Source organism: Aythya ferina, assembly GCF_964211825.1.
Source record: "Aythya ferina genome assembly, chromosome: 33".
In the NCBI taxonomy this organism is placed as follows: domain Eukaryota; kingdom Metazoa; phylum Chordata; class Aves; order Anseriformes; family Anatidae; genus Aythya; species Aythya ferina.
This window is the reverse complement of record NC_140330.1, coordinates 1,161,935-1,184,646: the sequence shown is the minus strand read 5'-3', so window position 1 is coordinate 1,184,646 and position 22,712 is coordinate 1,161,935. Positions and strand designations below refer to the sequence as shown.

Sequence of the window (22,712 nt, the reverse complement as noted above, 5' to 3'; positions counted from 1 at the left end):
TCAGCGTCCGTCGCAGCTCATTGGTCTCTTTGCGCGTCGCTCAAAGCGCCGCCTCCAATCGCCTCAGCGCTCCTGTCGGTGTTAGCCAATAGCCGCACCGTAAAGCGGGGTGGGGGGCGGAGCCTGCCCTCAACGCGGAAGTGGCGGCGGCGGCCATGGCGGCGGCGGTGGAGGAGCCGCCGGCCCCGCTCACCGGCGTGGGCTGGGCCGCGACCCCCGAGGCGGCCCCCACGGGGTGGAGCGTGGTGAGCGGGGGGGAAAGGAAGGGGGCGAGGGGGGTGCCCGGAGCGGCCCGGCCGCGGTCTCACCCTCCCCGTGCCCGCAGCTCGCCACCAGCACCGAGGGCGCCCCGGCCAACCTGGGCAAGGGCTTCGGCCACAAGGGCGGCGGGTACCTGTGCGTGAGCACCGGAGGGCAGGTACGGGGAGCGGGTGGGGTGAGGAGGGGTGGTGGGAGGGGGATGAAGGCCCCCGGTCCTGGTGCTGAGACCCCCAGGGTCCTGGTGCTGAGCTGGTCTCGGTCCCAAACCCTCGATCCCAGTCCGGGTCCTGCTCCCAAGCCCCCGGTGCCAATCTCGGTCCCGGTCCCAGTCCCGTGGCTGAGTAGCCCCCTGGTCCAGGTCCCTGTCCTGAGCCTGTCCCAGTCCTGGTCCCTGTAATGTAATGGGGCTGAGCTCCTGTCCTCATCCTGGGGATGAGGCAGTCCCAGTACAGATCTCGGTGCTGAGCCAGTCCCAATCCTGGTCCCAGTACTGGTGCTGAGCCCCCATCCTCATCCTGGGGCTGAGCTGGTCCCAGTCTGGACCTCGGTGCTGAGCTGGTCCCAGTCCTGGTCCCCAGCCCCGTTCCAATCCCGTTGCCAAGCCCCCATCCCGTGCAGGCAGCAGCCAGCCCCGTGGTGACCGACGTGCAGGTGCTGAACGATCGAAGCCCACAGCCCGCCGGTTACAGCCGCATCCCCGAGTTCCCAGAACCTCGTAAGTGTTCAGAGGGGGCAACGGGGCCCAGAGCTCGGCCCCCAGCCCCTGCTGCCCGCTGTTTTCCCCCCCCCAGGTGCTGGGGTGTCCCGCAAGAAGCGGGTGTACGTGAGGCTGCAGCCGCTCAGCGCTGCCGACACGGCCGTGTTCGACATCAAGCTGAGCAGCAAGAGCAAAGCCATCCCACACTACATGAAGATCGGGTAGGGAGGCTGCACCCCTCACTTCTGCTCTCACCCTTCCCAGCTTTCTGCTGCAAAATGCCCTTTATGCCTTTTTTTTTCTTTTTCCCCTCCCTAGAGAACTGGGTGGCTTTGCTGTCTGGTGTAAAAAAGGGCCGCTGTCGAAATCCAGCCCCCCACCGGTCCCCAAGCCCAGGTCCATCAGCCTGGGGCTGAAGCAGCTCTCCCTGCAGCCGGATGCAGACTCAGAGCAGAAGTATGTGTGCTTTAAACGCTTCCAGTCTTACCTGGACCTGTCCGGCGCTGGGAACAGCTCCTGCTGCTGCCACCTCGTGGTTCCCACCCTGTAGGGTCAGCTGCATTTTAATGCAGCATCCCGGTGAGACTTGAGTTAATTCTGGTGTCCCCCAGGTCACCAGAGAGACCCGTGGCTCGGTGTGGCACCAAGCGATCTTCCTTCACACTGCACAACTCGGTGGATGACGCCTCCAGCATCTACAACCTCTCAGGTAAGCTCTGTCTTCATCTGCCACGCACCAAGGAGCTGCGTAAAGCAAGTATACCCCTAGTTAAGGAGAACTTCAACTGAAATTAGTGTTGGCTCATAAGCTGTTTCTGCACAGCTGATCCTTGTAAACATCGCAATTGAGCACAGTTTTCAGAGGAAATTTCTTTTAGTGAGACTTCTCCCTGAAAGCTATTCCTGGCTTGCATTAAGACACATCCCTGGCCTCTCGTGGAAAGTTTTTCTTCTCGAGGTGCTAAGATGTCCTCAGCTGCTCGGTGTAGCACCCTGGGTGTTTTCAGGGGGGGCTCCTTGGATGTTATTAAAGCCTCTGCCCCTCACTTCTCCTTTCAGCTATGGATGGGGTACCTTTCACACTACATCCCAGATTTGGAAACAGCCTCAGCATTGGCAGTACTGTGAGTATTCTTTAAGGTGCTGACACGCTGCTGGTTAGCCCCAGCTCCTAACTAGGCTTACCTAGAAACATTTAATGCCCCTTTTAGGCTGTTCTTGCAGAGCTGAATGTTAAGTCGCTTGCGGACATTGAGAAAGAGGTAAGTAGGCTGCTTTTACCATTCCTGAGTTCTTGAATATCTGTGTCTTGCCTTGACTGACTGTTTTTTGTTGTTGTTTTCAGTACGATTACGCTTTTGTAGTGGAAAGGACAGCTGCTGCCAGACTCCCACCCAGCATTTGCTAGCACTGGGGTCTACCAGTCCTGTGAGGATGTAAAGTGCTGACAAACATCCAAGCTGGTCTGAGCTCCTCTCTCTCTCACAGATTAAAAGTTCAGGGTACCTGAAGAAACCTAATCAATATGCAATTACAGGAATCACCAAGGAAGAAAAATAAATGCGTTTCTCTTCTCGACTGCCAAAATATTTTTGTAATGTTTTTGAAATAGAGGATTTAACCAAAGTCTCTGTATAGGAGCTCCTGGCAGTGTTCTCCTATGCTTTGTCAACTCTTTATTCTGAGCATTAGCTTGTGCAAGAGCATGTAGTGTTCCTGTTGTGTAAGAACTCCTGCCTTTGACCCTAATCTTTAGTTTACTGCTGATCTGCTCCTGTGCTTTGTCTCACAGTCTTTTAAAAACATCACAAAGCTTTCAGCCCCACAAAGGAAGTTCCAAACATGTTTCAAAATACATCGATTTTGATTTAGTTAACCAAATTCTGTAAACGTTTCCTCAAACAGGGCAGTACAAAACTCCCGACAGGTGGTGGTGTGTCCCGGAAACATTAAAAAGTCAGGTCTTGTTTCACAGAGGTGGTTTCCACGGGATACGGAAGAAAGCTTCCCCATGTCTGTTTCTGAACAGGATCAGAGTTATTGTTAAAACAGTAAGGATGATTCTTGTGATGTCAAAACACGGCCCTGGGTGCTGTCCTTCGTGTAGCCCTGCTGGGGGCGAGGACCTTGTAACCGGTTTCAGGAAGGCACTTTAAGTTTTGCGCTCCCCAGCAGAAACTGAAGAATTCGGTCCACTAACAAGGCGAGGAAGAAGTCAGCCAGCAACACTTCCGTGATCACAATCTTAAACTAGGAAACAAACAGGTGATTAGCCCCTTCTCCTCCCCCACTCCAGTGACTGTCCCAGCAGCACAAAACCTCTGCTCTGAGGCGCTTTAATAGAGTACCTCTGCAGCAACCGCTTAACCAGAGGCTTGAACTTGCTTTTGCAGCATGCTACAGTTACCCCAATGCTCCAGGAGGATTGCTACCACATTCTCTACTTAAAGCTATCTGGGTAGCTAGCATTCCTGTAAGTTATTGTCTGCTAAAACCCTTTAGCTTCCTTCAGAGTTTCTGAAAACAGACTGATTCCTGTTCTCCCCATGGAAACTGTGTGTGGAATGCAGTAGGCACAGAGAAATGTTGCCTGCTCACCTCGGTAGGGATTTCTACCAAGCCAAACTGTTCGTTGAACTCTGGAGAAGAGCCAGTGAGCAGGCCCACAATGGCAAGGCCTGAAAGGATGATGCTCCACAGCAAAGGCTTGTTCTCCTGCAGACTTTCCATGAAAGGATGGCCCTGAAACACAGCAGGGAAGAAACATGAGCAAAAGTGACACTGTGCTCACCCACTGGTGACATGTTCCTGCTGGAGGATAGAGCAATTCCTGACATGGTTTGGGACACAAAGAGAGGGAGCTTTTCTCTGCAGAAAAGCAAGAACATTGCTCTGTTCTGTGGTATCTTAGTTGTAAAATCACTCCTTCGGTTCTACTAGAGATGCAAGTAAACACAACTTGCCTTGTAGTTAATAGCAAAGGTGGCCATCTGCATTGCCATCGACATGATGTACACAGTGCTGTTCACAAGGCTGGGCTCAAACTCCTTGTAGAGATCTACAAACTCCTCCCGTCTGAAAGAGAACAAAGCTGAACATCAGCGGACCAGACTCCGGATCACCAGGAACAGTTTCCCTTGCCTCACCCCACTGACATTGATTTATTTAAATTATGCACAACTTCTGCTGGCCAGCAGAAAGTTATTCCCAAATTTTGGTAGCTCCCATTAGCAGCAGCCCTCCCCCACGCACGTATGTTTGCACAGCTGAGAGTGGAGCTGCATATGCTGCAAGCAAAATTAAGCATGGGGTTCTTGGCCACAAAACAAAAATCAAGTGGAAAAGTTTTTTTTTTTATTTGCTTTTTTAAAAAGCTTTCCAGTAATCCACCTCATCAGTCTGGGGCCAGGAGACCACTGGAACTGCAGGGTATCACAGACCATATTCCCACCACTTCTATCATCCTTGCCCTGCTGGGTTGCTGCCAGCACACTCAATGTACAGCACAGCACGCTTTCTCTGCACATTTTCAACTCCTAACGCTCAGTGTGCTCAACAGAGCATTCAGAGAAAGAGCACTGTGATGTCTTTTCCACCCTCCTGCTTAGCAGCAGCTGGAGAAAACATGTTCAGTGCTGGAGGAACAGACACTTACTTGGAATCGCTGCGCACCTGGGCACCGTGGTACAGGTAAATGAGGCTGAGGAAATGCACCAGGAACTGCAGCAGCACTGTCAGAACCGTGTAGAGGTTAAAGATGTTTGGCAGCGGGCGCTCCTTGGACAGCGTCTTCAGAGGCTGGGAGCAAAAACCAAGCAGGGTTGACTAGAACAGTTCTGACCATCCCTATGTGCAGTTGTCCAGCACAATCTAATTTCTCAGGAAATGCCTGCAAGGATTCCACTTCATGCAAACAAACATAAGGTCCACATCTTGGGTGGTGCAGGTAACAGCTTCCATTGAACCATTTCTCTGCATTACCCTTCCCACCTCTTCGACTTCTTCCCAAAGCTGAAGAAAGCAGCCTGCCCACAACCACAAGATGCAGTGCTTAAGCAAGCACTGGCCTTAGGGAGTTTTCCAAATGCAGTGGAACTAAAACCCTCCCCCCCTGGGGCATTCTGGGCTGTTGATTTATTAAAACCGCTGTTTTATTTTGGAGAGAGGCACTCCTCCAGTAATTCTGATATGACTGATGCCAACCAGCCACTGTCCTAATGCACGTTCTCCCCGTACCTTTGACCTGGAGATGAAAAGGAAGCAGCCAGCCAGCAGCAGACCCTGCAGAGTTGCCTGAAAGTCGCTGAACTTCACCCCTTCCAAGTAGAGGACGCTCTGGCTGTAGGCAAGGATCAGGGCGTTCAGGGCAAGGATCTTGAACATTTGGAGTGTTGTCACTAGTGTGCAACGACCTTGCTTGATCACGTGGCAGACTAAGGAGCAAGAAGAAGCAGCGATTGGAAACAAAACAAAACAAGTCAGGGGGCTTTGTCCCTCAGTCTTCTCTTCTGAAGCAGTGCAGAGAGGAGCAGTACACAGCATCCCTGTCTGAGAACCCTCCACAAGGTTTCTGCACACAACCAACTGGCAAAGCCATGGGTTTGGGAGCATTTCTCACCACCCCACGCCCTCTGGGGCTTCTTTCAAATCCAGACTTATTCTCACCGAGGAATGTGAACACATGGAGATCCACACCAACTGTTCAGCTACCCCCATGCACTTACTGCACTGAATGGAGGAGAGCTTGGAGGTAAAGGGGGCTGCAATGCTGGCATCACCCAGCTTCACGACTGGCACACGCTCCTCTTCCAAATCCTTCAGGACCTGACTAATCCGCTCCTGCAGGCCAGTAAGAAAAAGACACACATTCACACCTCTCTTTCACAACCTGGACTGATGACAGTCTTCCCTATCCTCCCCCACACCCTAGTTCCAAGGTGAGGCTGAGAAATCTTCATTCTTGGAGCTCGGCAGCTGTCTAGCAAAGCAGCATCTTCCCTGCCCAAATTAATTCTGTCATTTCAGGATAACAAGAGACCAGAGAGGCTGGTCTTTTCCCAGTACATCCTGCAATTTCCAGTTCTCATGAATTAGCAGTAAACGTGAGGAAGAACCAAGAGCAAGGATAAGTTAACACTCTTAAACACCTAGTTACCAACCCTCTGGATGGCCAGTTGTTCCTCTCTTTGGGACATGACTCTGTGCTTGGCACCACGGGACGTGGGCTTCACAGTCCCACTCCCCATTGACAGCACCGGAGGCCTCCCATCACTGGGTCCATCTCGAGGTCTCTTCTTCCGTTCGGGCAGTCTCTCAGGAGCATTTGCCAGCAGAGCCACTCCTGAAAGACCAAAACATTAGCTGTAGGGAGAAGTGTTGTAATCCCTTTGCTAGCAGAGCATTTTTACCACACAGAAATCCCAACTGGAGCCAGGTGAGAGGCTGGTTACACAGAGACTTCAGACAGGTTACACTTGCTGAAGCAAAGCTTTGAAAAAAATAAATCACAAAGAATCTTTCTCCCAGGGAAATGCTTTGCAGCTAATTCCCACTACCTGCTTGTATACACACAGCAGTATTCCACCAGCACAGAGATCCTTCTTCAAATGATGTTGCTCAGATCAATCCCAGCCCGCAAACCACCAGAGAAATGAACACTAATTTTGTGTGCAGGAACACCAGCCAAACTCAGACGAGGCCACACGAGTCCTGCATGCACACTCACCCACATCTGCATGCTTCAGAGCTCCAACATCGTTGGTCCCATCCCCACACATCAGCGTTACATAGCCCAGGCTCTTCAACGTAGTGATCACAAACTCCTGCAAGAAGAATTGTGCAGTGAGGCTTGGCAGCCTGGGGTGATCTACATGTCTTGGTCAAGTGCTTCTGTTCTGCAGGAACTTGCTGGCCTCACACCCAGGCTCCAAAAGGTTCACCCTCAGGCATCGTTTTATGCATGCAGAGCTAGAATGGGCTTGAGAGTCTTTAGGAACACTATGTGACACATCCTGATCTCTGGTTCTCACTGCCAGCTGGCATGGGTTTCAGGAGTGGTTACACTGGTTTGTTGAAAGCAGCTTTAGCACTAATCATGTGCTAGTATCTGTGTTGCTCCCAGGCACCAGTTAAGCCCTGCTGGCAAACCTGCCAAAGTTGGGTTTTACCCCAGCAGAAACCCCTCACCTTCTGCTTTGGCACCACTCTGGCAAACACCTGGATGTGTGGTATGAGTTTCAGCAGCTGCTGTCTGTTCACAGACTGCAAGTGAGAGAGACCTTCCCCGGTCACACACAGGTCGTATTGCTGGGTCAGCTCTCGCAAGGAGCTTGGCAAGATCGGGAGCACGACAGCACCATCGATGGATTGCCATTGCCAGCTGGAGTCTGGAAAGAGAAGCACAAACTTGACATGAACGTGCCTGTGAGGTGCCTGGCTGTCAGTAACGCTCCCAGACACCCAACGTACACTAACCCTGCTGTCTGCAGCCCCTCGCCATGAAAGACACGAGGCCCCTCTGCTTCTTGTGACAGTGACACCCCCGCCTCCCATCCAGCTGCAGTCTTTATGTGGACTCCCTGCACTGCAGCCCCTGGCAGTCAGATAGTGACACAGTGCTCTCAGCTTCCCCCGGCTGCACCGTGCTTTAACAGATGGACAAGCTCACTCCTATTGTGTCAGCTCTGGCCTCTGAATCTGCACAGGACAGAGACCTTCCAGCTGCTGCTGTTTTTGTTAATTTTGGTGCTCTGGTGGCTTGGTTAGGAGCTGGCAGAGCTCTCATAGTACTCAGAGAAGAAAGGGGCAAAGAACAGAGGTTTGTCTGGGGCTCTGGAAAGCAAATGAGCAGCTTCCATTATCAGCATCAAGCAACCACACTGCTGTCACGTGGCTAACTTTGATACAATCCCAGGAGGGCTTTAGCTGCTGTCCCCCAGTATGCAGAACGCTTTCCTGCATGGAATCAGTCACCTTTGCTCGCAGGAGGCTGCAGAACGAGGGTGTGCTCCCTCTGGAGGAAGTGGAGCTCCCTGGCCACGTGGCAGGCAGTGAGAGGATTGTCTCCTGTTATCATCACTACCTGAAGGGAAAGAACAAGAGGTCAAAATGAGTTCCGGGAAGGCAAGTGGCCATTCTTGGTGAAACTCCTTTACACTGAAAAGAGTTCTGTCTAGCGGGCATGCTGGACACATTCCCTGTGAGATGTAGCTCTGTGCAGCACCTTGCAGAAAGGCCACCTCTCTCTAGGTCAAGGCAAATCCCATCATAAAAGTATTATCACATCCACAAAGCTTCCCTGCCTTCACATCCACAAAGCTTCCCTGCCTTCATCACAGGGAAGCCTTTGCCCTCACTCCACAAAGGTTTCTGGCACTGAAATTCCACTTCCTGAATACCAAGTCTGCCAGAAAGGCCAGGATGCTGCTGATGCTTACGTGGTGGGATGCATTCTGGATCTCCCTGATGACAGATTTGGAGTCAGCTTTGAGAGGACAGGAAACCACAATGAATCCAGCAAATCTAAGGTCACACTCCAAAGCTTCACGCTTCATCTCTCGCACCTGCCAAAGCAAATCAGTAACCGCAGCATTACCTGGTGCTTCAGAGCAGCAATCTGCTCTTCCTGTGGGTGCTTCCTGGCAATCAAAGCATCACTAGAAAGACAACTGGTGCTTTGAGATGCACAGAGCAACCCATCAGCTGCTCTACCAGACAGAATTCTTTGGGACAAAGCCCCAGAGATGGCCCTGAGAACAGTTACACATGCCCATCCCCACACAGTAACAGGTTCACAGCTAAGAAGTTCAGTGCTAATCCTCTCCCCAGCTGCTACAAGGAAAAGAGTTGACCCTGCTTTACAAACTGGGGAAAAAAAATATGAATCAATGACACACAGGGAGTCAAAGCTGGGAGCACAACGCAGAGGCTGCAATCTTCCCAGAAGATCCATATTGTAAAATCAACACAACTATTGCAACTTTGGGCAACAGCAAACCAAAAGAGACCTCACTCTTCTGCAGCCCTGCTCATGCCATCTGCTTCCTTTCACAGGTGCTCAATTTGAAGGTTTAAAAAGAGAGGTGTACCTGCTGGTGAGTGAGGTGCCCCAGTTCCTTGTAGCCAAGGGCCAGCACTCTCGCCCCCTCATGCGAAATTTCTGTGTGGACAGCATGATAGTTGCTTGGGCACTGAGACAACTAGAGGAGATGTGGGGAAAAGTCACGTTAATACAGCTCCAAACACAATTCAGTAGCACATTCCAGTATTTCACATTAAATAATGCTGAGAGCGAAAAGAGGCACATTTGGGTAGACTGAAACTCCCTGGTGGAGTTTGTTCTCAGGCATTGGTTCAGTATGGAATTTTGTCTTGCAGAAGAGCTATGTCCTGTATTCAGGCTCCAGACTTTGCAGGGACAAACTGAGGTGTAATAGCACGAGCACACGTGCTGGAGAAGGCTTTTCCTCTCCTAGAGAGCTGCGCTCACCATTTTGTGCAGCGTCTCTGGGGCCCCTTTCACAGCTGCAATGTAACAGAGATCAGTCGAGCCAATCTTCTCATACGACGCCAAGACAGACATTCTTTTCAGGGCACTGGCAAAATGAAAGCGCTGGTGAATTTTCAGTCCCTGAGTTTTAATACTTCTGGGGAAAACTTTCTCATCTGGAAACAAACAGATCAGGAAATCCTGAAAGGTTTCTCGGTATCAAAAGCAACACCCCTCCCTTCAGGTCCCAAAGGAACCCACAGATCACCGAGATCATAAGAATTTCTTCCTTAAATACAAGCATACAAAGCTGGAAATTCTAATGCCAAGAATTAAAGGACGTAACCAGTCAGAATGTCTAAGTGCATTAATATAAACAGCAACGCAGAAGGTTGAAGGTGCATTTACACCATTATAGTTTTATCACAGGTCAAAATCCAGAAGCAGAAAACACAACAGCATGAGTTTCGGTGAGATATGCATTCAGGATTTCTAGAGGATTCTTACTTTAGTTACTTGTGTGTGCCAGAGCCAAGGAAGCAGAGCAGAAAACCTCCAGAGACTGCACGCAGACGGTGCTAAAAACACACACTGTCGTGTTTTCACAACTGTGATCTTCACTAGCCAGTCACACCCCCATTTTGCGGTTTGCTTAATTAGAACCAAAAGGCAGCAACCCAAGCACACTGGTTGCAGAATGCATTATCTGCAGTCCTGAGAACAGCCTTTTACTATTTGCTGTCCCCGAGACACGCAGTGCAAGGATTTCCAGTGCCCCAAGCCAGTTCCTGTGACCACACTAGATCAAATTCATGATCTACAGAAAGCCAGCATGAGGCACAGGAGATCTCCAGAGACCAGATAATTTCATGCTCAAACCGACCGACAAAAAACAGCGTTATCATCAACCCTCCCAAAACAAACACACGAAGGTTTTACCTTTGGTCAGGGTCCAGTCCACAGCCATCAACATTGCCTTCTCTAACGGGTCTCCCACCAGTGTCCCGTCATCCAACTGTACAAGTGAATGGCAAGTAGCAATCGCTCGGTGGGTTTCTACAGGAATGTCAGATACTGGTGTCACTTCCTTCCCATCCCTGCAGCATAAAAGAGACTGCCCATGTTAGCAGACCCATTCACATTATCTCAAACAAACCCTGGAATTTTTCCCAGAAAAAAATATAATTCTACTCTAACACAGTAAACAGCAGAGCTTCTCATGGCAAGATCAAAGCCATGGGAAACCTGGCTCTGTCTCAACTGCAAACAGCGCCAAACCCTGTAATTTTTGCCAGTTCTCCAGAGCAAACTTGATTCAAGCAGAACACGCAAAACAGAAGACTGAACTAACACGTTTAAGTTACTGCAGAATCAAAGGGCCAAGAGATCCCTCTGCTGTGGCGTCTAGCTTTCTAGCACAGTTCATTAGGGCAGTGAACGAGAAGGCAGCATGCTACCACACAGCAAGGCTGCAAATACATCAGCTGCATAAAAACTCTGTGTGAGAAATCCCCTGAGGCAATTACATTTTGAAATCCAGAGGTCAGGAAGCCTGTTTTTGAGTGTTGTTGCCAGAGACTAACAACCCTCTCCCCTTCCAGTTCAATCCACTTCTTTCACTCTCTGAATCTCTGAATTTCTTCCCTTCCCCACCGTGATTTCAGCTGTGCCTGAGGAGTGCTGCCGTGCCCAAAGCCCAAAACACAGCAAGTCACTCTAACAACAATCACCTACCTGAGCCCAGCTACTCCTCTCACTACAAGGTGATCGCTGGTTAACGTTCCAGTTTTGTCAAAGCAGCAAACTTCAACCTTGCCTGCAAAGGGGATGCGGAAGGGCTCTGTGCAGTACACGTCTAGAAGAGAGCAGAGGAAAGTCTGTGACACATCAGCTACAACAACGCCAGGACAGATCAGCAGCTTTTATCACAGGACAGAAGCTATAAACATGGTGTTCAGCTCTCCGCTCTGAAGCCTTGTAGTGTTTAAAACCAGAACAGACACGAAGTTATAGCAGCATAGTTCAACACAGAAGCCCCTGACCTTCCTAATCCGCATACAGGAACCTGCTCAGTGCAGAACTGTTGAGCAAGCAGGCTTTCATGTAAATATTTTGGTTCAGCTACTTTGGATCCACTTCAAAACATACCCCTCCTAGGCTCTTGCATTTGAGAGGGGGGCTTAAACCTCACAGACCAGCTCCAAAACCCACATCAGATACTGCTACAGCGTAGAAATGAGGAGACTACAGCAATCTCACACCCATTTTCTCATCAATGTCCCCCACAGTTCCAGGTGCAAGAAAGCAGTCTGATTTTTGGTTTTGTGTTTAGGCTTGGTACTTACAAAGCTTGGCCAAGGCAATGAGGGAGGTGTTGACAGCCAGAGAGAGTTCAATGGGAAGTTCAGGTGGGACAACCGAAGTCAGTATTAAAGTACACTCGAGGAAGAGCTTGTACCGATTCCTGCTAGGATCCTTCGTGCCTATAGGATGAGACAGGAGAGCTGTAACTCCTCGTCCTTCGACTGTGTGCCCCACAGAACTAAGACAAATAGCACAAAGAAGCACACCTACCTAGGAAGAGCTGTGGGAGGGCAAGAAAAGCATCCAGAATGCAGTCTGGGCCCCTACACTGAAACACTGGAGCAGCCCAACCCAGCTATTGTAACTCTCAGAAATTACGTCAACTGTCCTTCCCACAAGCTTTGGTACAACTCCTGTGCAGACACCTGGAAGAGGCAAGAAGAAAGCTCACCTTCAATCCAGACGTATGCTGCAGCAGCAATGGCAAAGACCAGCAGGAACAGGATGAAAATGAAGGTCTCTAAGTTATTGGCTGTCACTCTCTTCACCCCAAAGAGGATTGTACGTAGCAATTTCCCCTGAGAAGAACAGCCTTCAGTGCAAGAAGCTATCTCTGCAGCATGCAGTGGTTTGTTACAAATATGTATGAAACCCAATTTTAAAGTTACGCTCTGGTATGCTGGTGCCAGAGCCTGAAATGTATTCCCAGTTCTGAGAACCTCTTAATAGCCATCAGCCTAGAGCCACCCACAATTAATCTATTTAAAAAATAAACCCACTCCTAAGCCACTTAAGTTCACTATAGCTTTTTAATCAGTCTTAAATTTTGAACTGACTCCTAAGAAGCTCACATTCACATCTCTAGCCTCTGCAAACACACCCCAGTTACCCCTTCCTGACAATTACTGTTACACAAACAGGGATAACCAGGAGCTAAGCATGTACACAGAACGTTGCCAGTCACAAGACCAGCCCTGAATGCTGACTCCCAAGCTTCTGCATCAAACATCAGACAGCTTACTTGGCGCACACAGGACAGAGTGCCAGAGACCAACTTTATTTATCCCTCTTCCAACCAAACAAGCAGTTTTGATGCCCTGATTTATATTTTCCACCGCTGTATTTCGTGAGGATTTCCTTATAGCAAAGCACTAAACAACAGAACCAGCATCACTGACAAGGCAGAGGCGAGAAGGCACATTCACGTCTTACCTGAGATGTGTTGAAGCCTGTCCTCAGAGCATATGCCACACATCCATTATCGACAGCTGGAACAGCAGCAGGAAGGAATGAAGACAGTAAGTTTACTGCAAATCTTTTAAAGGTTTATCTCAGAAAGAATACACTTGAAACTACACCCTCCTCTCACTTACAAGGGGATACAGTCAACTTGAAAACCAGTCTAAGAATCACAGTAAGCAGGGCCAAGGAGATTTAACTCAATAACCACCTTCAAAAGTTGCACCAAGCCACATGAAATAAACCTGTGAGCATACTACGTGCCCTCTTGGAGGGAACTTGTGCAGGTACATACGTTTCAGTCCTGTGCTGGCTTTCTGGGGCGGGATGTGCTGCACCACCTTTGTTCCCCCAAATATGATGTGTAACCGGGCATCTGTCTGCATGTCCAAGATGTGCTCTGGATTGAGATCCTCCACAGGCTCCTGCAGGACAACAGGCAGATCTCAGATTCACAGCTATCTAAAGTAATCTTCAAGCATTGCTTTCTTTTATCTCACACGAGATGTTCTCAGCTTCACTTCAGCCACAGGTGGCCTAAACTGAATCTAGACACGAACGTGTCATTCAGTTTCTGATTTATAGCCTGGTTCCTGTGGAAATTCTGGTTTCAGAGGACTAGTTCACCCTTGGCACAGTGAATTTAGCAAGGGAGGCTCTGTAAGCACTACTTTATCATTTTTAAGTCACTCACTGGCACAAAAAGAAGGAAGGTGCAGGGTTTTGAAGTGCTTTACACTTGTTCCTCCCACCTCTACCCAGCCGAAAGAATCCAGACTGGGGGGAATGCGTAGGAGGGCGATGCCGTGCCCACATTGCAGTTCAGGCTCAAAGGCTGGAGACACAGCCAGACAAAACAGGCATTCTGTTTCTCATTTACCAGAGAACATCAATCACTGATAGGGAGTTGATAACAAACAAACCAGGTTGCCTGAGCCAGCATTCACACAAGGAGATTCATTTGCATTCACAGCTACTCCAGTGGCTTGAATTATTTTTTACTTTTCTAGGTTGCAACAAGGGACAACGAAGAAGATGCTTCACACAGACCTTCATCTGTGGCACGGACTCTCCTGTCAGCATAGCTTCGTCTACAATACACCTTCCACGTAACAGCAGCACATCGCATGGCACTAGATTTTCATGAGGAGATCGGCCTGCAATTAATACAAGAGAACACAGAAGTTTGAAGGCAGAAATAACTACTGCGTGGCTATCTGGCTGGGAGGGAACAGCTCTCCTTCAGTTTAGCTGAGATAAAGAAGATTGTTAAAGGTCCAAACTACTCAAGGGCTAATGTCTCTCAGTTGACTCCACATTGCTGAGAAATAAGAGGCTTTGAAGGTTAGGACTTTATTCAGGCCGGGAAAGTTTCAAAATGAAGTCACTTAGTTCCCATTGAACTGGGAACGCATCCTGAGGTAATACAACCTCAAAAAGAATGTACGGTTAAGACAGAGACCTGCACTTCCTTCCCTGTTCTATTCAAGGAAGATATCGCTGGGAGGAAGGGAACTCTTCACCTTCACAATCCTAAACTGAGGTAGGAACCTGCAGCTGACTGATCTCGGTGTTTACCTTTCTTCAAGACAGTAGAAAGTCCAAGAGATCCAGCCCAAGGATCAATCCCTCAGACCCTTGAATCGTGACATTTAAAAACCAAAGTCCCCAAGAGCACCTAACCAAGACTGTTACATTTTTATTCCCTGTGCAACCTCACACACCAAAAGGAAGCTGATTTTAAACAAGAATTTGATTACAACCATCATGCAAGCCATTACCAATGGAAACGATGTCCCCTGGAATAATCTCATCGCTGGAAATGGGTCGCCACTTCCGATTTCTGTAAACCTGCAGGGGAAAAAAAAAAGCACTTTGAGAAGCCCTGCATGCATCTGCGTAGTCAAAAAGGACAGTGAAAAAAGATGGGAAAAAGAAACAGCAAGCCAGCTGAAAGAGAGCTCTGTCAAGAACTTTATGCAAAGCAAGCTAATCCAAAAAAAAACAAACAAAACAACCCAACCATGAAAGAACATATAATAGAAAATAAAGCCAGAACCTTAAGAATTAACAGAATGAAAAGAAGAAGAATTTCAGACTAAACTAGCAAGAATTTATCCCATTTACACTGGACTTTTGTTCCTTTTAGAAAGAAGATTCTCAGCCAGTGATGATCTTTCCCATTTCTAGGCTCTTGGTCTCACTGCCAAGCACCAATTTTCCAGTGTTTGTGACCATTCCTTCTCTAATTCTGATTACCTGGATCATGTATGGCTTGTTGCCCATTTTTCGGATCTCTGACATGTTTCTCATTTGTTGCTGGACCAGGGAAGCTTCAAATGCAACCAACATGGAGAGGGTGAAAACGCTGTAATACCAGTACTCATCCAGGCACCACAAACCCACACAGAACACCTGCAGGGAGAAAAACAATGCAGAAGTTGTTCTAATCTCACTCAGACAACAAAAGCCTTCCATTTCCAGTTATTTTTTTTTCCCCAGCTAATTTGGTATGCATTTAATTGTAATAACTCATTAGGGAAAAACAGGCTCACTCCCACAACAGGCAAATAAAATCATTCTAAGGGTGTGAGAACAGCACGTACTTTTGATTTTATGAAACTAATTCCGATGCTCAAACCAGGGTTATAAGGATTTTTTTCAATTTGTAACAGGACAAAGTATTTACAGCCCTTTACGTCTCCTCATTTTACCTGAAAGACGAAGAATGGAGCTGTAGCTCTTTCTTTAAAGAGTTCCAAGAACTCTGGCACCACCATCTCAGCCCTGGGAAAGAATTGAATCCGTATTAACCTAGAAGTTTTCAACTCTGGACAACAGCCCAACCCCAAAGCCACTTGGTGTCAGTCCAGGCTGTTTCACAGTATCCACAATCTCCCTCTTCTCAGCTACTTTGTCTCAGCCACTTTGCTACCCCTAATTCTTTTCCATCCCCAGTCTGGTCTGACACTGTTCTAAGGCCTTAAATAAGTTTCACACATGCAAAAGAAGTGCCAGGAGCAAGCATTTGAAAATCAGCACCAGGATTGTAGTTCTACCCCTTGGTTACTGACACACTGAGATACCTTGGTCCCCTCTCACTCTGAAAAGACAGATCTGTGCCTGGAAAACTCACTTGTTTGTGCCATATTTCTTCTCAGCTGCTCGTATCTCTTTGTCTTCCTGATAGCCTCGGGCGTTCTGGTAATAACACAGGGGATGCTCCACAGGGAAAGCTACAGGAAGAAACTGTTTCTTGCCGTTTATTTCATACGAGTACTTGATTTTCTGAAATTCAAAGGAAAGAGCTTCCTGCCCATCCTCATCCTGTAAAGAGGAAAAAACAACAATTGAATACACATCAAAAACCTCACTTTACAGCTGAAAAAGGAAAAGAACTCCCAATCCCTCACATCTCTAATTCTTGTATGATTCTGCTTGTGGTACAGACAACAGGAAATAAAGTGCAATCTCCAACATCCCCACCTGTGACTGACTGCAGCTGATGTTTCCCCAAGAAGTTAAGTTAGGAGCTAAGAAAAGTCAGGCAAGAGGTCTGCATATTTGACATAAAAATTCCGTTTTCTGGCATGTGATGGATATCAGTTCTGCTTGCAATGGCCACGTCCTTACCTGGTCTCTGTGGAGCGGCACTAGTTCTACAGATCCGTTATTTGGGGTTGGCACAACTTTAGCTAACGTGGCTTTCTTAGGACTAGGTTCCTGAAACACACACAATACGCACATCGTAAAGAAGACTATAATACTCTGAGAGACAGGAAGAAATGTTTTATGACCATGTTAAGGCACAAAAAGTAAAGAAATCCATGCAGCAAGGTGTTTTTGCAGACCAAAAGCATGACAATCGGGGACATTTGGGGTATCATAATCCCTCCTCAAAACAGAAACCCACCAATTAGTGTTATCTGTAGGGTTGCCCCCAACTTATGACTATGCTAAGAAATTATAAGCCAACATTTTATTGGCAGACACCACGCACAGTGAGGCACGGCTGAAACAACGACTGCCACGAATGCATGGGAATCGCCCCTCACGGAAGGGCAAAGGGCCTGACGGTCACAAAGATAGCCAACCCTGCTCTCAACACTCAAATCACCCCAGATTTGGGTTGGACCAAGCGAAACGGCGACGTTTCGGTGCACAGCGACCCACCGCACCTCCCTGGGGGCCTGAGGCAGCTCCTCCCGGCCCGGCCCCGCGGCCAGCACCGCGCCGGGGACTCACCCTTACGCAGGTGAGCGCGCAGTGCGCGTGCACCGACCAGAGCCCCGAGAGCGCCGTCAGCAGATGCAGCACGCCGATGGCGGCCAGGGTCAGCAGCGCGGCCTCGGGGGGCGCGGGGCCCTCCCGGTGTTCCGCCGCCGCCTCCTCCTCGCCCCACGCTGCCCACACCCGCGGCCCCCACAGCCACAACCAGGCCGGGTAGAGCCCCGCCACGAAGGGCAGCACGGTGCCGTGGAGGAGCCGCGGCCGCCGGCGGTACAGCGTCACCGACGAGACCAGCTCGTCCGCGGGGCCCGCAGCCGGGCCGGCCGCCGCCATTTTCCCCTTAGCAACGGCGCGCTTCCGCTTCCGGGTGTGGGCCGCGAGGCGGCGCGCACGCGCACTGCGCACTATGGAGGGGAGGGGGCGTACAGCAGGAGGGGGGAGCAGCGAAGAGTGCGCATGCGCGTTGTCAGCCTGGCGGCCGTGCAAGGAGAGGGCACATGCGCAGAAGGGAGGGAGAGGCGGCGGCGCATGCGCATTGAGGAGGAAGCGGCGGGATGTGAGTAGAGGGGCGGCGGAGGGGGGCAGCGGGCAGGGCCGCGCCGCGCTCACTCCGGTGTCGCCCCGCAGGGAGGCGGCTCTGGAGGTGACGGCGCGGTACTGCCGCAGCGAGCTGGAGCAGTACGGGCGCTGCGTGGCCGCCAGCCCGGCCTCGTGGCAGCGGGACTGCTACAGCCTCCGCCTCGGCATCTCCCGGTGCGCCTCCGCGCAGTGAGTGAGGGGCGAGGGGGATAAGGGGGGAGGCCAGGCCAGGCCAGGCCGTGAGGGGGGTAGGGGGAGGCCGGGGGCTGAGGGTGCCGGGGTGTCCCCGCAGCCCCATCGTCAGGAGGATCCGCAGCGACTGCGCCGAGCCCTTCGCCGCCTTCGAGAGGTGCCTGCAGGAGAACGAGGCCGCCGTGGGCAAGTGCAGCGAGCACGTCGCCGCCTTCCTGCGCTGCGCCGAGCAGGTGAAGGTCGCTGCGTGAGGTGAGTGGGGGCTGCGGGGGCTCCACGCTCCATTTCTCTCACTTAAGCAGCTGGAACGGCTGTGCTGCTATCAGCCAGCCCAGCAACATCGCAATAGGCCAGCCCAAATTCTGCTTGCACCTTTGTTTCTCTCCCTCCCCTTGTTAATTCTGACCTAGAGTCCTCCCAAGAAACATAAAGCACTGGAACAGGTTGCCCAAAGAGGCTGTGGAGGCCCCATCCCTGGAGGTGCTCAAGGCCCTGAGCAACTTGATCTAGTGGGTGGTGTCAGAGCCAGGTGATCTGCGAGGGCTCTTCCAACCCCAGCTACTCTGAACGCAGAGCAGGAAATTATATCAAGGTTAAACCCATTGGTGTGGTTCATCAGGGGAAGTATTTCCTCCGTTTGTGACCACAAGTGCAGCAGTTTGTTTTTCCAAATGGTCATTTTATGTTGGACTGAGGCGCTGCCCTGTGGTGAAAGACCCTGGGATGAAAGTAGTCTTGGTTTAATTGGTCCAGCTCGATTAATCGACTGGGTCGTCAGGTTTGCATGGTAATATATGCAGAATGGGTTTGTTGGGTGGGTCAGGCTGCAGCACACAGCACTGTGATAAAGGTCCTGTAAATTTCTGTGGAGCTACATTAAAGCAAATAACTTGCTACTAAGTGTATAGGAACAGAGTTACTGTGACATCCTCCTGTCACCTGAAAAGGTAACTTACTCTGCCTCATGACTGGGGTGTTGCATACCTGATTCTTTTATTTGTGCTGTTTGTTTTTTGTTCTTTTTTATAGGGGATCCTCGGAATTAATGTTCATCCTCAGGAGTGAATGAAAACTTTCTGTACTCTGGAGTCTCATTCCAATGCTCAGTTGGGTTGTTGCTCCCCTCTGAGTGCAGCCCTGCGACGTGGTTCTCTTGGTGCTTGTCTTCAACAACCAGCTGGACTCTGACACGGCTGTCAGAGCATTCCCGATCTGCTGGCACTTGTGTGCTGCTAACACTGGGTTTTCTCTGCTGGTGCTCCATGCCCTTAGCAGCTTTGTAAGTAAAAAAAATAATTAAAAAATTACAGAGCTGTGTTGAACACCAAAGGATCAGCGAGCAACCTGCAGATGTACTTCAATAGGAACCAAAAGCTAAAATCAGCCTTTACCTCTTTTTTTTTCTGCAGTCTGTATTCAACAATTTCTTTGATAATTAAGTACAGTATTTTCCTTCGTCCCAATAAAAGTCACTCCTGAAGATCAAAGGCCAGTTCTGGCTTTTCCCCCTGATGATGGAAGCTGCCCTCAGAGCTGGACTGCCTACGGTGATGTTGCCTTGACCACAAAGGTCCCTGCTTGAAAATTTGCTGTGCAGCTCCCAGTTTTGGGGGTGCCCTGGCTCTTCTGCTGTTTTAGAACAGCAGAGGGAGTCTTCCTGCCAGCAGAGACGGCAGAATAAGCGTGGACTCGAGAGCTTTCCTCAAACCCCACTGCTCTATCGACGGCACAATGATCTCTCAGTGCAAGGGCGGGCCACCACTGGTGTTCTCACACAGGGGGACAAAGAGCCCAGCTAGAAGTAAAGGCGGTTTCTGGGCTGTAACTGGTGGGGAGAAAAATATACAACGATGTAAAAATCGCTGGTTTTACAGGGAATGGATTAAGAGCCAGGGCTCATGAGACCTGTGAGCACTCTGCAGAGGCACCGCAAGCTGTGGCTCTCCTCCAGCATGCTGGTGGCTGAAAACTGCTGTGGGTCTGCTGATGTGCAGTGTGTAAGGTGGGACTGAGAACCACCCCCCAGCAAAAAGTAGGTCTCTGAGGTTTAGAAAGTCCTTTGGGATACTCGCAGGCCAGCTACAAGGAGAAACGAGCTGCTACGGCCTGCTTACACAACACAACGTCTGCTGAGCTTCACAGCGAGGGCTTTGCTGCTGTCCAGAGTAGCAGCTTCCAGAAAAGTTACAGGGAACCACAAACCAACAATTTCCCGAAGTGTGCAGCCAGCAGAGCACATGCAGAAAGTGTCATGTACAGCACCAGCAGTCTTTGAAAGCATGGCACAGCTTTGCTGTGTTTTCAGCGTGAGGTTTTTGTCCCCCTGAGGGTGAGGCATGGAGCAGGAACCTTGGCTTTGACCTGGTTCCCAGGGGTTCTTACCCCCTTCCTGGGACACATTAATCTTTAGCCGTGCTTCAGCCAGGCACAAGTCCAAGCTTTTGCCTTTGAGCCTGTGGTGTTTGGCAAACATCACTTAGCATTTTCCAGTTGGGCAGAGTTTAACTCCTTTGGGGAGAGGGGCAGCAGATTGAAGTTGATCTGTTCCAGCTTCTAGCAGAGCCTGACTCATGAAGCTGGCCGTCGGCATGGCTGCAATTCAGCAGTGATGAGATTCAAAGTGTGTCTGGATGCTGGGTCGTTGTCTAACAACATGTATGCAAAACCCACTTTGTTTCCTTTTATCAAATGCCACAAATGTAGGAAGAAAAAAAAAAAAAAAAGTAAAGATAAAGCATGTTTTATTTCCTGGTGGAAAAGCTGAGAGAAACAGGTGACGGTAGCTTTGCTTCAAAGTGAATTTAGAGGAGGCAAGTGCTACCAGAAAAGGAGGAGAAATCTTTTTGAAATTTATTTGTTCTGGGCAGGACCCTATTAGTCAGAAATGTCTGTGGCGTGAATGGCTTTATTAAGGGTGCCGTTAGACGGGAGCGAAGGTGCTTTACATGTTGTTGACATTGTATTGAAATGTCAGCCTGTCAGCAGAAAAGCCATTTTTCATTATGTTTAAGGTGCAGTGGGCCCCCTCTTAAGCCTGGGTATGTCTCCTCCTTCTCAGGAGCCTGAGCTGCTCTATTATTACTTGCTCAGGCGCGTTAACCGCTGAGCTGCCACTGCCATCGAGCAGCCAAACGCTTGTGGGGTTCAGTAAATTCATTCCTAGCGAGAGGGGGCAGAGGAAGATGCTGCTCCATCCTGCTTCTGCGTGCAATCGAGGAGATAAAGGCTTTCTGAGAACAAACTGGTGAGGCAGCTGCAAGTTTTACTCTGAATAAAGAACGTCCTCGTGCAGCTTTCGCTACCCAAATGTCACATAACAGAGAACTGGGACAGAACCTCCCTGTGGAGGGAGATCTTGGGGTGGGGGCTGTGGTTTGAAATCGGTGTTTTCTCCAGTTTACCAGCACCCTGGGAAGAGTTTCTAGGCTGAATCAATTTGTAGCCTTGGCAAATTTGGCAAACGTTGCGAAAAGCAAAGGGAATATCAGCAATTTTCTTCCCTGCAAGTGGCTGTGCCAGAAAATGGCTGGAAGAAGCCGAGGAGTGTTTTGCTTCTGAGCCTGAAGGGAATCTGTAGCTGCGTGCTGGAGCAGGCTGAGGCTAGGCCCTCTCCTAAGCACGGAGCAGGAGTTTTGCAGCTCTTTTTCTAACTGCAGGGGCTACCTGTTCTTGCTGGCTGCTGGAATAAAAATGGAACAGCAATTACTGCAGTTGTTGGCGTTGGCAAACGTGAGGGAAGGGCTGTGGGTGTGTGATAGAAGCTGGAAATAGGGCAAAGCCAGATGCAGAGGGCAAGTCCCTGGAAGTGTAGGAAAAAGCTCTTCCAAATCCAATTTTCTAGTCCTGTCATTGGAAATGCAGCCATGCAAACGCTTCCTAAAAGGAGCATCGGTTGCTCCGTTATCTTTCCCAAGGTGCAAATTGCCAAGGCAGAGGTCTGAAAAACCTGGAACAAGAATTGGGGACCTGGGAAGCATTTTTTTTTTGTTGTTGTTCCTGTACTGCAGGAAGATGAAAACACCTCACACCACTGGGTTTGGTTAGGCCAGGGCTGTGGAAACGAGCGCAGGAAGCAGTTACAGGTAGGACAGACACTGACATAAAGCCAAGCAAGGGGAAGAAGACCTCAGGCAGTCAATCAAGCTGGTAGGTTCAGCTTGATCTCCAAAGGCTGCAAAGACTCGGCTAAATTAACGCCGAGTGGCTGAAATCAATAAGTGAATAAGCCTGTCTTACCCAGAGTGGGAGGCTTAGGGGCGGGAAAAAAAAAAAGAAAAAAAAAAGAAAAAAAAAAAAGATTGAGACCAGGATTTTTCTAGATTGAACCTCTCACATCCTCATGAACACAAAATAGCCGAAATAAACACCAAACCACTGCAACAGCGAGGAGAAGAACCCAGAGGACCAAGCTCTGAGATGCCTGAGGACTGGGAAGGCAGTGTCAGACTTTTGAGGGCAAACACTCCATCGTTCACCAAGTCCTTGTGTCTCTAGTCCTGTGACTTCTGGCATGGGCTTTTCCGTTCTCCCTCAGTCTCCTGGTCCTGTGCTTTCTTCAATTTTAGTTGCTCTCAACGCTTGTTTTCAGGCAGCTGTGCATTTTGGCTGGTAGTTTAAGCAACCTGGCTGTCAGCTCTGTTTTCACTTACCCTCCGTCTTTCTGTGGGGCCTTGGATGCCAATCATGACATGTTCTGTGCCTCTGATTACTCACCTTTAAAAT

At 49.7% G+C, this 22,712-nt stretch overlaps 3 protein-coding genes across 4 annotated transcripts; 2 read left to right on the top strand and 1 right to left on the bottom strand.

The window, feature by feature from the left end:
* Nucleotides 1-7: 7 nt before the first annotated feature.
* Nucleotides 8-2,545, top strand: MVB12A (multivesicular body subunit 12A). The gene is made up of 9 exons (XM_084501698.1): nt 8-245; nt 326-418; nt 880-976; nt 1,053-1,179; nt 1,277-1,414; nt 1,570-1,667; nt 2,018-2,082; nt 2,170-2,220; nt 2,304-2,545. Exons 1-9 carry the CDS (start codon nt 156-158, stop codon nt 2,364-2,366), a joined length of 822 nt encoding a protein of 273 aa, XP_084357824.1. The 5' UTR covers nt 8-155; the 3' UTR covers nt 2,367-2,545.
* A 258-nt stretch (nt 2,546-2,803) lies between these two features.
* Nucleotides 2,804-17,591, bottom strand: ATP13A1 (ATPase 13A1). Its single transcript, XM_084501687.1, has 26 exons — nt 17,235-17,591; nt 16,623-16,712; nt 16,126-16,316; nt 15,704-15,776; nt 15,249-15,404; nt 14,771-14,840; nt 14,040-14,146; nt 13,285-13,414; nt 12,963-13,018; nt 12,202-12,328; nt 11,792-11,929; nt 11,181-11,301; nt 10,386-10,543; nt 9,447-9,622; nt 9,046-9,156; nt 8,395-8,520; nt 7,931-8,039; nt 7,145-7,344; nt 6,684-6,780; nt 6,118-6,299; nt 5,683-5,797; nt 5,195-5,391; nt 4,614-4,756; nt 3,922-4,033; nt 3,557-3,700; nt 2,804-3,208 (listed from the first exon to the last, which is right to left on the bottom strand). The coding sequence occupies exons 1-26, from the start codon at nt 17,550-17,552 to the stop codon at nt 3,098-3,100; spliced, it is 3,558 nt and encodes a 1,185-aa protein (XP_084357813.1). The 5' UTR covers nt 17,553-17,591; the 3' UTR covers nt 2,804-3,097.
* A 75-nt stretch (nt 17,592-17,666) lies between these two features.
* On the top strand, nt 17,667-19,482 carry CHCHD5 (coiled-coil-helix-coiled-coil-helix domain containing 5). 2 transcript variants are annotated; one of them, XM_084501686.1, is made up of 4 exons: nt 17,667-17,775; nt 17,847-17,972; nt 18,091-18,242; nt 19,020-19,482. In XM_084501686.1, coding segments are annotated over exons 1-3 (279 nt in total). In that variant the 5' UTR covers nt 17,667-17,773; the 3' UTR covers nt 18,242; nt 19,020-19,482. The 2 variants fall into 2 exon arrangements, with proteins under 2 accessions (XP_084357812.1, XP_084357811.1); XM_084501685.1 differs by having other exon boundaries at nt 17,728-17,775; nt 17,847-17,987.
* Nucleotides 19,483-22,712: the final 3,230 nt, after the last annotated feature.

What these genes read in the sequence shown, in the direction of transcription:
- MVB12A (XM_084501698.1), top strand. Translation starts at nt 156, where the DNA reads ATGGCGGCGGCGGTGGAGGAGCCGCCGGCCCCGCTCACCGGCGTGGGC. An exon ending in GCGTGAGCACCGGAGGGCAG is followed by an intron (nt 419 to 879) that starts GTACGGGGAGCG and finishes CATCCCGTGCAG; the next exon opens with GCAGCAGCCAGCCCCGTGGT. An exon ending in TTGCGGACATTGAGAAAGAG is followed by an intron (nt 2,221 to 2,303) that starts GTAAGTAGGCTG and finishes TGTTGTTTTCAG; the next exon opens with TACGATTACGCTTTTGTAGT.
- ATP13A1 (XM_084501687.1), bottom strand. Translation starts at nt 17,552, where the DNA reads ATGGCGGCGGCCGGCCCGGCTGCGGGCCCCGCGGACGAGCTGGTCTCG. An exon ending in AGTCCGTGCCACAGATGAAG is followed by an intron (nt 13,415 to 14,039) that starts GTCTGTGTGAAG and finishes GTTGTCCTGCAG; the next exon opens with GAGCCTGTGGAGGATCTCAA. An exon ending in GAGTGGTGCCAAAGCAGAAG is followed by an intron (nt 6,781 to 7,144) that starts GTGAGGGGTTTC and finishes TTCTTCTTGCAG; the next exon opens with GAGTTTGTGATCACTACGTT.
- CHCHD5 (XM_084501685.1), top strand. An exon ending in TCCCGGTGCGCCTCCGCGCA is followed by an intron (nt 17,988 to 18,090) that starts GTGAGTGAGGGG and finishes GTGTCCCCGCAG; the next exon opens with CCCCATCGTCAGGAGGATCC.